The sequence below is a fragment of the Onthophagus taurus genome, chromosome 2 (assembly GCF_036711975.1).
Source record: "Onthophagus taurus isolate NC chromosome 2, IU_Otau_3.0, whole genome shotgun sequence".
Classification (NCBI taxonomy): domain Eukaryota; kingdom Metazoa; phylum Arthropoda; class Insecta; order Coleoptera; family Scarabaeidae; genus Onthophagus; species Onthophagus taurus.
In genome coordinates, this window is record NC_091967.1 from 10,475,746 (window position 1) to 10,488,783 (window position 13,038).

A 13,038-nucleotide genomic window follows, 5' to 3' on the forward strand; every position below is an offset into this window, starting at 1 on the left:
AATATATGCAATTTTTCATTAGTGTTAAATAGTATACTATTATATGAGCATATAATGAGGGCTATTATTCACTAAGGTTAAGTTTATGTCACGAGCATAGCGAGTGGCATAATTAACCTGAATGAATAATAGCTCATTATATATGAGTAGAATGCTATACTTTGTCCACGACTATTGAAATTTATTCCATAAATTTATTTTTTAAATAAATTTTGGAATAAAGTTTAAACGTCAAATGTGACACAAATTCAATGTTATTAACTGTGACCAACTTCACAACAATTTGTCAAAATTAAATGTCAATTAAATCAAACGTCGTTTTTTAGTCGGCTGTGAAATTGTACGTCAAACTTGACAAATAGGTTATAAAGCCTTGTCGTTTATACAGCATGTCCGTAAAGTAGAGTTAAAATCTTTATAAACGATTTATGGAAAAATCCCTGAAACGGGTCTAAAGATTTAAATTATTTGCAAATTTTTTGGTGATTTTAAATTTTTTCTACCTTTTTTAAACGAATTATGACGTCATCGATAGTTTTTTTCAAATGGCAATCCCCCATTTTTATTATGGAATATGAAAGAGGATTTTTTTCTGAATCTAATACAGTCAACATTAATATTAGTTACATAAGAAAATTTTCGAGTAAAGTTTAAGTACTTCAAATTTGTAAGACATGATATGGACATGATAAAAATAGCAGTAACCATGAGTAACTATGGTAACCAATTATTTTCTAAAATACAAATGTCAAAAAATGTTTTAGTAAGTAGTTAATGCAACATTTCCTGATTGAAAACTGTTTAGCTCATTAGCATGGTAAGCCTAGCTGTCACTAAATTTAAAAAGCATGGACATCTTCAAGATTTCTCGAAGTCTGCCCGACGGAATGGTTCAGAGGAGGTTCGCCAAAACGTAGTTTTGGTTGGGCAAGGAAACCCTTCAATGGTATTGAGTCGAATTTGGACATTAGTAAATCAACGGTTCATAAAATTTTAAAAACCGCAAAAGTAAACCTCATTCACGAGCAATAAGTCGTAGTTTTTCCAACAACAATTTTGCGACGATGACAAAGACTTTGTCAAAACATATTTTTTCCCAAAGAGAGAACAAGTAACTAGACAAAATTGTTACCCAAAATCCACATTGGGCAAGAACAATATCCGCAAAAGATCAATGTGTGAAGCGAAATAGTAACCTAAACTGAAGAGAGATGTTTAGATTTTTTCAAAACGATATAATATTCTCCCACCTGAATTCCAATGGCAATTATTCCAACAAGATCGCGCGCCACCACACTTCAACAAACTTTACCAAATCAGTTTTTGCAACTTAGGAAACTGTTTAAAATAATTGGTTACCATAGTTATTTGTGGCTACTGCTATTTTTATCATGTCAACTAAATTAAAAAAATTAAATCTTTAGACCCATTTCGGGGATTTTTCCATAAACCGTTTATAATGATTTTATCGCCTATATCCGTTACTTTACGGACACACTGTATATACAGTAAGCAATAACTAAAAAATCAAATAATTTTATAACCTATTGGTCAAGTTTGACATGGAAGTTCATAGCCGACTACTGAGCTGTTTTAATTTTAAGTAACATTGTCTTTAATTATTTGAGATTTTTATGAAAACGACAAAGTTTTTTAAAAAATAATAAAAGTAAAAAAAAGTTTTAGAATTAAATTCCACATGAAAGGAGGTAATTATGTATTAAATCCCCCAAAAGGTTAGAAAAGTCTGTCAAAATTTAGGGGACCATCACCCTTAATCAACCCTTTGAAATGCCTCAAATGATCTCAATTTGCTGCCAATTAATACCATATAATAATGAATGTTTTAAACATTGAAGACCCAACATTGAAGGCCTATAACTCTTTAGGGGTACAACTTAGTATAGAGATAAGTTACATTAAATCATCTTAATTTATTGTTCTCCACATGCTCTGTGTCAGTTCGTATGTGAATCAGCCTGTATATTAATTTCTATTGTTGCGAGTGGCACTTATGTAAAACAATATACAAAAAATATTCTTAACAAGCCTTTGCTTATTAAACTTTTTATTTAAAGTGATTATATAATTTCCCAATCATTTAAGGAATTATCAGATTCCGTTATCGTCCTCTTTTTCTCTGCCAATTCAACACAAGACAGATTCCATTCAGTCGGTATCGAAAGTAAATCTGAAAAGTATTTTATTTCTTTTTTATCATTTTTATTTGTCAATTCAAATTACCTGGAATATTTGGAATGGTTTTATTATCACCTTGAATGCATAATTCAACTTTTTCATCAACATTCGAGTTTGTTAAAGATTCAGAAACATCTAAACATTTATTATCACATTTAACATCATTCGATTGATCAATTTCAATTTTATTTGATTCATAGTTTTTAACTTCCAAAATTTTATTTGGAATTATTTTTGTTGAAAACTCTTTATCTATTAATTTTTTTTCATCAGCTTTCTTCATATTTATTTTAATTTTATCAAAATTTAAAATATCTGATATTAATTTTTCCTTTGTTTCTATGTCATTTTTAATTGATTCGGGACTTCTTAAATCTGGTAAAATGGGCGTACAACTTTCACTTAAATTAATTGTTTTACTTGTTCCTTCTTGATAATGTTTATAATAACCATTTTCGTTTTTTGTATAGGATTTTGAGTATCTATGGTGCTTGTAAATTATGTTATCATCATAATCTTCTTGAGAGATTTTACTGTACATATTACTTATAGATTCAACGCGTTTTTGTTTAATTGGTAAATCGGATTCATCAAAATAATTTTCTTCCCCGGTGCATTCAACTGCTTCCTCTGTGTTAATTTTACTCGGTTCATTTCCATCTAATTCTGAAATACCCGGTGTTATTGTGCATCCATCTAATGTTAATCCTAAAATATTCATTGTTGTTGGAAATACATTTACTGGTAAACCAAATATAGATTCATCTAAAATAAAAAAATTTACTATGTTAAATTAAAAAATATATATATATTTTACTGTTAATTAATTCAGGGTTATAACCAAGTCGAATTAAATTTCCACTTTCTTCTAATATAAAAATTTCATCTCTATTTGTAGCAACGTCTAAAATCCTAAAAAAAAGTTTAAAATAAGATGGACAAAATTAATTTAATATTAATGAACACCTTTGGGTTGTATTAAATTTTCGAACGACGCCCATTTTTTGTGGATCTAATACGTAAATGGTTTTATCATTATAAGTTACTAATAAAATATCTTGGAATGTTAAAAGTGTACCAAAAGCTAAATCATCTTCACATAAACTGCTTGTACTTGAGGTCATACTTGTTACATAAACATCTTTTTTCTTTAACACATCCTTAAAATATTTCAAATTATATTTTAATTCAAACCTAAGTTAATTATTTACTTTAAAAAGGATAGTTTTTTGTACATTTCCTTGCATATCAGCAATCCATATTCTAAGACCAGGGCGTGAACAATAAATATGAGAATTATTTGGTTTTGTGTTATCTGAGTAAATGATTGCTCCATAATTTCCAAACCTAGAAAAACTTCTATACTTTAAACTGTCATATCTTTTTGTTGTACAATTACAGTTTACGTCCTTTTTTTCCAACTTGAGTAATTTTCCATTTATCCAATTTCTGACAAATAATACTTCGATATGTCGTCGATATGAGCAAATTTTGATGGTAATAACTAAGTTGGACAACCTCATAACTTTCATTGAGTATTTCAATTGATTTACAAATATGCTATAAAACATAAATTACATTATCAAAAAAATTGCTTTACTTTTATTTGCTTTTTATTTTACCATGTAAAAATCTAATTCAGTTAAAACAACAATACCATTTGAATCACCAGAAAACAATTTCATCCCATTTTTAGACCATTCTAAAGAAGAAATTGACGATTTATGCACATCAGATACTAAGTAGCGTTCCACTTGTTGTTTCTTTGGTTTTAAATTTTCCGGAATACATTCCGGATGAATTTTTGGTATTTGAAATATGTTTATTGTACCTGATGTAGTTCCACAAGCTAACATATAATCAACAGTTGATATAACTTTAATCACTGTGATTTGAACAGGGCTCTATAACATTTCTTTTTAATTAAACATAATGTATATTAAATTAACTTGTTACATCGCATTGTAATTTTTGTAAATCCTTTTTCGTCCTATTATACCAACAGACTAAACCAATATTTGTACCTAAAGCAATAAATTCGGGGATAACATCTATACATGTTATTTTTACTTCTTGACTCAATAATCCACTGTGAACTTTGCGCGGTATCTTTTGTAACAAATCGGGTAAAGGGCCCCATTCTCTTAATACTTGATTAGAATTGTATTCAGCCATACTATTGCTATATTTATTGATTTACATTTTCACCTTTATGTTTGCAGCAAAGTATCTTTGACAGATGTCACCTATAATAAACATTTGAGAAGTTAGTTACAAATTGATAAGATTCAAAATAAATATTGAATTTATTTCTAATTTTATTAATGTTATTTATTTTTATATAAAAATTCATTTTCAAATATTATTTTCATTATAAAAGTTAAAATAAATTATTGTTAAAAATAAAACAATGAAGTTTGCTGCAAAACCATGAAATATAAAATAAATTTTAAGGTTATGTGTACTTAACCTAAAAATCGAATTAATTCTAATTTCTTATAAAGAATTTTATAAACAATGAGCGCAAATTCAAAAAGAACCGTTTATGTAGGCGGTTTAGCCGAAGAAATCGATGAGAATATTTTAAACGCTGCTTTTATACCATTTGGAGATGTAATCGACATTCAAATTCCTTTAGACTATGAAACAGAAAAACACCGTGGTTTTGCATTTATTGAATTTGAAAATGCGGAGGATGCTGCCGCAGCAATTGATAATATGGTATATTAAGATTTTCTTCTTAAAATCTTTTAATTAATTTCTTTTTTTGTTCAACTACAGAATGATTCAGAACTTTTTGGAAGAACTATTAGAGTCAATTTAGCTAAACCACAAAGGATTAAGGAAGGATCTACTAGACCTGTTTGGTCTGAAGATACATGGTTACAACAACATGCTGGTGAAACTATTAAACGAACTGTGGGTGATGGTGAGGAAGGAGTTGAAGGATCTGTAGAGAAAGTATAAAATTAGATTTAAATAATTTGTTAAAATGGATTAATAATTTACAAATTTTTTAGGAAGGTGAAACAGACAAATCAAAAAAAGTTAAAAATCCTCAAGTCTATTTTGACATAAAAATTGGTAAAACCGAAATTGGACGAATAACAATGATGCTTCGAGCAGATGTTGTCCCAAGAACAGCTGAAAACTTCCGTTGTCTTTGTACCCATGAAAAAGGTTATGGATTTCAAGGCAGTTCCTTTCATCGTGTTATTCCAGATTTTGTATCCTTTTTTTTAAATTAACCTTCCATATTATCAATTTTTAAAACACCTTAATATTAATTAGATGTGTCAAGGTGGTGATTTTACAAATCACAATGGAACTGGCGGAAAATCGATTTATGGTAGGAAATTCGCGGACGAAAACTTTGATTTAAAACATACTGGTCCGGGGGTACTTTCAATGGCCAATTCAGGACCAAATACAAATGGCTCACAATTCTTTTTGTGTACTGCAAAAACGGACTGGCTTGATGGTAAACACGTTGTTTTTGGACATGTTATTAGTGGAATGGATGTTGTTAAACGCATTGAAAGGTGTGGGACAAAATCAGGGGCAGTTTCTGAAAAAATTGTTATATCAACTTGTGGTGGAATATTGTAAAAAATATAAAATTAAAAATGTACTGAGAATATAATCTTGTATTTTTTTAAATATAATTTGTCATAATGATTAATTAAATTTCGTTTGTCATATAGGCAACCGATATTACAGAAAGCATCGTTGACGTGGCGAAGAATTCGTTGCGGAAATATCGCCATGTTGTTAGGCAGTGAATGTGGAGCGTATTTTTCGCGGCGAATTTAATTTGTTTGATGTTAGAATTCTTGGAGAACGTGAGTAATGGTTTAATATTTGATTAAAAATACATCTCTTAAACAAATGAAAGAAAACAACGTTTTTCTCCTTTCATATTTTTTGATCTTTTTAGATTCATTTTGTGAGCAAATAAAAGCCTATAAAAGTGTGATATTAACCCCTTAACGCAGCGTTTCTCAACCTGTGGGGCGCCCCCCCTCAAAGGTAAGAGCCGCACATCAAAATGAAAAAAACGATAATTATTAATAAAAAAAATTTAATTCACAACGAAATGATGTTTATTCTGACATTACAAAAAATTAAGTAAGTACAGTACACATTTAAATTAATATACTATTTAATTATTATAAATATGATTGTATCAGTAGGTACTGTCAAATGCCAAATAAAACTAATAATAAACTCATCAGTACTAAATTAAAAGTAGCTTTAATAATTATTAGTGACTCCCTTGGGCCTGTCTTGCACAGCAAAGCTTTTCAAAAGAAGGTTTTATATTTCAAATAGCCACTCTCAGTACTTTAAAGCAGCCATCACAGAAAATCTGGGTTCACAAAGGTAGGATGCTGAAAATGGCAATAATAAAAGGCATCATCCACTCCCGCCTAAAATTCAAAGAGAGATTTATTAAATTCTCTCTTGATTTCGCCGCTTGTAGTGAAGTCTATGAAGATTTCTTCTTCTGCAGTTGAGAAACTCACTTGCAACTTGCTACCAATTTGTCGTCAGCAAGAAAATACTTTTTAAAATTCTGTGCCAAACAACTTTCACATACTGTTCTTCTTCCTTGTATGTTTTGACATACTCATTCACATTTGCAAACATTTCTACTTTCTCACATTTCTGCTCCACAGCTCCAATTTTCTACAAAAAGCACTAACTTTATCACTGCTTTCCAACATATGTGTGTAACACATAACACGCTGCACTAAGGGGATTAGGATGAAAATTTTCAAGGTATACGTAGGTATACGTCTTATTTTATTATTATATGAAAAGGAAAGGTAGGAGACCGCCATAAAAATTGGTCCCCAAATACTGAAAGGTTGAGAAACGTTGCCTTAACGCACAAGCCCGAGTCTGAGTCGAGCTCCCAAAAATGGCGAAATTGTGCAAGCCGCGGGACATAGTATACAGTTACATTTACTATATATTTTTATAACTTTCGCGTAAAAAATTGTATGTATAGTTTCAAAATTTATTAAAGAGTACTTATCAGCAATAAAAAAAAAATTTTTTTTACCAACTTTTGACAAATATAATGTACGTTAAGGGGTTAAGAAAGAAGTTTTGCATTTATTCTAGATAAGATAAAAACTGATAACAATATAAACAATATTTTATAGCGTTTAAGAAAATGGTGGCTACTGGAGATTTGATTAAAGCTGTTGAGCGTTATCCTGTTTTATATGATTTCAATCATGAAGATTATAAAAATATTAGAGAAAAAGATAAATTATGGGCAAAAATAGGATGTCAAATAAAATCAAATGGTAAGAAATTTAAGTAAAATAAGTTATAATAATTAAGAAAACATTTCTTAACATGATCACTGTCAGAACGGTTTTAACATATTTGATCTTCAAGGCCGAGGTATAAATTTCATTTATGGACAAAATCTTCATTTTTTGGCGCATAATGCGCAAAGTTCAAATATTTATCATCTTGCAAAGATATTGACCAAAATGGCAGTGAACGTGTTCAAATCTAAAAAAACTTTGAATTGTGTGCAATATAGCAATAATTAATTTTTAGGTAAAATAGCCAAAAATAAATGGAAGAATTTGAAAGATACATATGCAAAATACTTAAAAACCCATAAAAACGGCACTGCCCGTAAAACGAAATGGTTATGGGCTGATGATATGAAATGGTTTAAGCCATATCTGTCATATCCAGAATTAGCTTCGTACATTGTAAAAAATGAAAGACATGAAAATAACGAACCCAGTACGCATTATATAGAACCTGTTGATGTACCCTTACCTGAAGCAACAGAAGACAGCTCTGAAGAGTCTCCATCAGACTCAACACACTCCATGTCAAATAACGACCCATTACGAGCTTCATCATCAAATGAAACCGTAAAAAAATCAAAAATTGTAAAATGTGTAGCACAGTCAAGTTCATCAGTCGAAACTATGATTGGACGCTTAGAAAATAAGATTACCATAGAACTAGATGCAATAGATACTTTGTTTCTAGCACATGCAAAAACTATTAAGTCATTTCCGCCAAGAAGACAAATTAAAGCTAAGATGAGAATTGCTGAAGTTATAATGGATGAGGAATTGGAAAATTTAGGAGAATCGAAATAATTTTGATATTTAAAATATATAAGCCGATGCATATATGGTATTAATAAAATTGCTAGATAACTTGTTGTAATTTAAAAGTATAATTTTTCATCATGATTCAATTTAATAAAGAAATACAATTAATTTTTACTTTTTAACATTTCCTGTTCAAAAATTGCTGAGCATATTATAAACTTCGAAACAAAGCGTTTTTAGTATAAATGAGCGAATATAGTGCTTCTCAAGCTTTTTTTTATAGAGAGGATTAGGAAATTTGCTAAATAGGTACACGATCTATGGATCCTAGTTTCGGATTGGCTTCTGGTTCCCTCATGGGATCGCTGATCGACTAAAACCCTTCTCCTCCGGAATCGCTCCTCCAAATGGCTGGAAAACTTCTATTTCTTTATGATTCCTCTATTTCACGTTTCATTCCAGCTACGTTATGAGAGTTGCTCGCTTTGTTATTTCCTCCTTCTCTTCCACCATTACACGCCGCAAGTAGTCCAGGGGATGTTACCGTTTTCAAATCTCTTGCAACGGAAAATGCAATGTTCGGCAGTGTCAGCTTGACCGCAGTCATCCCAACACTCATTCGTCTTCTGTTTTCTAATCATTTTTAGGCAGCTATTGATTATTAATAGCTATTGTAAGTGTGGGTTTGTTTACAGTGGCTATGACTTGGTTATGACGTGCGAGAGCCAAGTCGTTCACCGTGCGAATTTATCTTATATTCCTTTACCTTGCTAAAGACCACAGATAACGAGTGCCGACTGATATGTCGTCTCTAATGCCCATTGGCATATCCAAAAAAATGTTTCTAGGCATATACTTTACATCATCCTCGATATGGAACTAATTGTTCATCAATAGCAACACTTTCATCAGCTTTATGTAAAGTCCGCATTACTGCAAAAATAAATTCCAAGTATTAGAAATCGTTCAAAATTTATCTTCTTTGAGTCTTTCATCTGGTGTTCTTTTGTCGTAAAAACGCAGAAATCTTGATATACATACAAATCTTCCGACTGCCACAACAGCTTTAAACAAAGGATTGATTTTTCCCGAGAAAAGTTTCCTTATTGGCAGCCAAGAAATTGGGATTTTATTCAACACCGCCTTGTAGCACCAAAGCCAAAAATGCATAAAGCTCAATCAAGTCTATTTCGCGCAGTGTTATGTTTTTCTGTAGGCCTACTAACAAGACTGCTTTCTAAACTTCTGTATCTGTTTAACTTCTGCAGTGCATCTCGATGGGCACACTGAGAGCCATCATTTGCAAGGTAATCCATATCGTATATGTCTACTGTGGCGTTATTATTGCTTCTATTATTGCGGCTGAGAGTCGGAATTATAGTTATTCTGTGCCTTTGGTAACTCGCGTTAAAATGGCGAATTTTAAATCGAGGCCCAAAAAACGAGGTGCTGCCAACATCAAACGAATCGACGTCAGTGTCGATTATGTGTCTGGTTATTCTGCGCTAAAGACACTCTGCAACACATCTATGCGCAGCGTTGTCAGATTTTCACGAGTTTTCATTTCACAGCCGATCGTACTTTGAAAAGAAAATAGCCCTTGTAGTTACATATTATGTACATACATGTATAATTGTAAATTATATATTTATTTATGGAACTGAAGCAGCAAAGGTCCCAACAAAACCCTTGCACTACTTCATATCTACAGCGACATCATCACCTACTTTTACATTCTGCTCTTTACTGATAAGGAATTCGCAATGCAAACTAAGACTTCCGTAAGCTTATGCAAAAGATTATGGCTTCCAGTTACTTTTTATGGCAGTGTCAGCATCACAGCTATAATTGTCTTCAATCCAAAATATTATCATATAGATATGTGTAGTCGTTGATGAAGTTCTGCATGATCGCTTCGCTTATTTAGCGAAGATCCAGCGTACATTTCAAAAACGGAAAATTTTCTCAAAGAGTTTACTTTGTTCTCGCGGTATATTTCCTTTAACAATCTGCAGTTTCCCAAACTAGTATAAGCTGTATCCAGCAATCCAAGAGTATATTTGAATTTATTTAACTAGTAGCATCTACATTTCCGTGATCAACAAAAGAAATGTTTTTAAATTAAAATTTTAGGAATATTTAAAAAAATGTTCCAAATATTTTAAGTGTTATATTTCAACAACAATAACAACCCATAGAAATAAAAGATATAAAATTAAAAAAAGAAATTAAATAACAAATATTTGAAAAATATTAATTACAAAGTATTCTTGAAACAGCTTTCATTATTCCAAACTCCAAAATAAAAAAAATTCACCTAATAAATAAAGCTGTGACACCAAAATATTACGTAAATACAAACTTATATAAAATACACCTAATTTAACAAAATAAACTATCCAATTCTCTTTATATAAGTTACTTTTTTTATTATATATTAAATGTTTTTTTATCTAACATCCTCTTTATCTACAGGTGCCGCACTTTCCTGTGATTGTGACACTCTTAAAGGCATTCCCATAAATGTACTTTGTCCGTTTGTATTTAAACTTGTTCGTTTCCGTACAGCACTCACATTGAATGGTGATGTTTTCGGTTTCATATGATACTTAAAAATGCCTTCTCCAGGTAATTTCGGTAACAATGTTGATTGCTTATACCAAAAACGATATGTAAAAAACCATGTTAAAATTGCAATAGCACCCCCCAAGAATTTCTCAATCATTATGTGATAATACAACATTGTACAAATTAACATTACATCCCATAATATTTGAAAAATCGTTATTAAAATGAATAAAGATCTTATGTAAGGGGTGTACTTTTCATAATTAATTTTTAATATACTAAATTGTTCGTTTGATAATCCCCTTAAAATGTTTGTGTTTTCAGATGTTAATTTATTTATCCTATGATGCTCCTCGAGCCGAATACAATCTTTAATTGTACTCCAATTATTCATTGATCTACATTCTTCAATTAACAAAAGACTGCCGTAAATTAAAATAAAACAATGTCCAGAAAGGTCAAATCCGTTCCAATGATACCCATTTTTTAAGCAAGTTTGTTTAGAATCGAATGATTTCGTTGAACATCTTCCATAATTTGCTTCAATTACATTAAAAATAGTTGTCCACAACCACCAAAAGAACGTAGCAATCGCTATTCTTATTAAATGATGCTTTATCATCTGACGAATATTTCCACAACAATAAACCGATGATGTTAAAACAACGTATGGCACCAAAATAGTTAAATTCCATCCCCAAGCGAATTTTACAAAATATTGATTGATTGCATTATCCGATCGTGATAAATAACTTTTTGGTATAATAATTACATCGGCAATTAGCGATAATAAAAATAATGCGGCCAAATAAAGACCAACTTTTAAGTTTGTATCAAAAAAAAGCGATTTTTTACATAAATGTATCATCATCAAACCTAAAACTTCCTTTATTGAAGATTGTTCCGTCGTCGGTTTAGTCCCACGGGGTTGTTCTTGTTTCGATTCCGCACTTGTCGAGGGTCGAAAATTTAACCCCGAAGTATTGTGAATTGATCTCCTTCTTGTTGCCATTATGTCACATTTAATAGTTCTAAAATAATAATAAAATAGATACAGTTAGGTTTTCATAAAATTTCAACTGATTTTTACGTAATAGTTCAAATTGAGCACCTGAATTTATAATGAAGATAATGAACAAGTTGTGATGACACACATGATAGAATTTATAACCTAAAAAAATTGTTGAGTAGGTGGATGACCTATGCACTCTAGATTAAATATGTATAATGATAATAAATTATAATTACTTTTTCTTTAAATAAATTAAGAATAGATATTTTAAGAACCTTTTAAGCTCTTTAATATAGTTATTTATAGCTCATGGCAGGGTAAAATGTAAGGTTCTTAATTTCTGCTTTGTACGGTACTTTAACTTTGAAGTATGTTAGGCAACCAAATTAACTAAACAATTTTTGTTGTCTCTCAAGGACGGTAAAATTTAGTTTTAATTCAACGAAAATATACAGCAATCTAACGTTGAATAATTAAAACTAGAACTAACACTATCATTTGAGCTTACACTAGAACTAGAAACGTTCAGGTTTAGCTGTCTTAAGAGACTCACGGCTAAACCTGAATGTTTCTAGTTCTAGGTTTAAAAAATATACATCAATCTAACGCTGAATAACAACTACAACTAACACTAGTATTAGAACTAGTAATAAATCTTGAACTTGAAACTTTTTAATTCTAGGTCTAGTGTTAGTTCTAGTTTCAATTCAATAATAGTATATTATTATATGAGCATATAATGAGGGCTATTATTCACTAAGGTTAAGTTTATATCACGAGAGTAGTGAGTGGCATAATTAACCTGAGTGAATAATAGTACATTATATGTGAGTGGAATACTATACTTTATTCACGATTATTGAAATTGATTCCATAAATTTATTTTTTAAATAAATTTTTGAATAAAGTTTAAACGTCAATGTGACATAAAATTCAATGTTAGCAACTGGAACCAACTTCACAACAAGTTGTCAAAATTAAATGTCAATTTTATGAAACGTCGTTTTTTTACGAAAATTAATTAATTTATGCTTAAATCATACGAAAATAGTTATTTTTGATACAAGACAACGAAATGATACTTCGAGAAAAAATCGTTCGAGATTCGAAAACGATGAAAGGTTTTATAATGACATTTAGAATTCATTTAATGTTATGTCA

General features: G+C 30.4%; 4 protein-coding genes across 11 annotated transcripts; 2 read left to right on the forward strand and 2 right to left on the reverse strand.

The window, feature by feature from the left end:
- Positions 1–308: 308 nt before the first annotated feature.
- Positions 309–4,452, reverse strand: LOC111426886 (WD repeat-containing protein CG11141). Of its 2 annotated transcripts, none has more exons than XM_023061735.2 (8): positions 4,156–4,452; positions 3,822–4,103; positions 3,599–3,759; positions 3,411–3,546; positions 3,166–3,359; positions 3,017–3,111; positions 2,245–2,964; positions 309–2,191 (listed from the first exon to the last, which is right to left on the reverse strand). In XM_023061735.2, the coding sequence occupies exons 1-8, from the start codon at positions 4,372–4,374 to the stop codon at positions 2,082–2,084; spliced, it is 1,917 nt and encodes a 638-aa protein (XP_022917503.2). In that variant the 5' UTR covers positions 4,375–4,452; the 3' UTR covers positions 309–2,081. The 2 variants fall into 2 exon arrangements, with proteins under 2 accessions (XP_022917503.2, XP_071050301.1); XM_071194200.1 differs by having other exon boundaries at positions 3,822–4,114; positions 4,156–4,451.
- Positions 4,453–4,626: 174 nt separating this feature from the next.
- LOC111426844 (peptidylprolyl isomerase cyclophilin-33) lies at positions 4,627–5,842 on the forward strand. Its single transcript, XM_023061650.2, has 4 exons — positions 4,627–4,920; positions 4,981–5,160; positions 5,220–5,426; positions 5,491–5,842. The coding sequence occupies exons 1-4, from the start codon at positions 4,717–4,719 to the stop codon at positions 5,806–5,808; spliced, it is 909 nt and encodes a 302-aa protein (XP_022917418.2). The 5' UTR covers positions 4,627–4,716; the 3' UTR covers positions 5,809–5,842.
- Positions 5,843–5,924: 82 nt separating this feature from the next.
- Positions 5,925–8,465, forward strand: LOC111426846 (uncharacterized). 4 transcript variants are annotated; one of them, XM_071194205.1, is made up of 5 exons: positions 5,925–6,041; positions 6,137–6,228; positions 6,879–6,981; positions 7,371–7,517; positions 7,780–8,465. In XM_071194205.1, the coding sequence occupies exons 4-5, from the start codon at positions 7,382–7,384 to the stop codon at positions 8,340–8,342; spliced, it is 699 nt and encodes a 232-aa protein (XP_071050306.1). In that variant the 5' UTR covers positions 5,925–6,041; positions 6,137–6,228; positions 6,879–6,981; positions 7,371–7,381; the 3' UTR covers positions 8,343–8,465. The 4 variants fall into 4 exon arrangements, with proteins under 4 accessions (XP_071050306.1, XP_022917420.1, XP_022917419.1 ...); XM_023061652.2 differs by lacking the exon at positions 6,879–6,981; XM_023061651.2 differs by lacking the exons at positions 6,137–6,228; positions 6,879–6,981.
- Positions 8,466–10,452: 1,987 nt separating this feature from the next.
- On the reverse strand, positions 10,453–12,386 carry LOC111426843 (acyl-coenzyme A diphosphatase Fitm). Of its 4 annotated transcripts, none has more exons than XM_023061649.2 (3): positions 12,114–12,385; positions 11,977–12,036; positions 10,453–11,896 (listed from the first exon to the last, which is right to left on the reverse strand). In XM_023061649.2, exon 3 carries the CDS (start codon positions 11,875–11,877, stop codon positions 10,747–10,749), a length of 1,131 nt encoding a protein of 376 aa, XP_022917417.1. In that variant the 5' UTR covers positions 11,878–11,896; positions 11,977–12,036; positions 12,114–12,385; the 3' UTR covers positions 10,453–10,746. The 4 variants fall into 4 exon arrangements, with proteins under 4 accessions (XP_022917417.1, XP_022917416.1, XP_071050305.1 ...); XM_023061648.2 differs by having other exon boundaries at positions 11,977–12,065; positions 12,114–12,384; XM_071194204.1 differs by lacking the exon at positions 11,977–12,036 and having other exon boundaries at positions 12,114–12,386.
- Between the last annotated feature and the right edge of the window lie 652 nt (positions 12,387–13,038).

What these genes read in the sequence shown, in the direction of transcription:
- LOC111426846 (XM_071194205.1), top strand. Translation starts at nt 7,382, where the DNA reads ATGGTGGCTACTGGAGATTTGATTAAAGCTGTTGAGCGTTATCCTGTT. An exon ending in ATGTCAAATAAAATCAAATG is followed by an intron (nt 7,518 to 7,779) that starts GTAAGAAATTTA and finishes ATTAATTTTTAG; the next exon opens with GTAAAATAGCCAAAAATAAA.
- LOC111426843 (XM_071194204.1), bottom strand. Translation starts at nt 11,877, where the DNA reads ATGGCAACAAGAAGGAGATCAATTCACAATACTTCGGGGTTAAATTTT.
- LOC111426886 (XM_023061735.2), bottom strand. Translation starts at nt 4,374, where the DNA reads ATGGCTGAATACAATTCTAATCAAGTATTAAGAGAATGGGGCCCTTTA. An exon ending in TACAAAAATTACAATGCGAT is followed by an intron (nt 4,104 to 4,155) that starts GTAACAAGTTAA and finishes GAAATGTTATAG; the next exon opens with AGCCCTGTTCAAATCACAGT. An exon ending in AACCATTCCAAATATTCCAG is followed by an intron (nt 2,192 to 2,244) that starts GTAATTTGAATT and finishes AATACTTTTCAG; the next exon opens with ATTTACTTTCGATACCGACT.
- LOC111426844 (XM_023061650.2), top strand. Translation starts at nt 4,717, where the DNA reads ATGAGCGCAAATTCAAAAAGAACCGTTTATGTAGGCGGTTTAGCCGAA. An exon ending in CCGCAGCAATTGATAATATG is followed by an intron (nt 4,921 to 4,980) that starts GTATATTAAGAT and finishes GTTCAACTACAG; the next exon opens with AATGATTCAGAACTTTTTGG. An exon ending in ATCGTGTTATTCCAGATTTT is followed by an intron (nt 5,427 to 5,490) that starts GTATCCTTTTTT and finishes AATATTAATTAG; the next exon opens with ATGTGTCAAGGTGGTGATTT.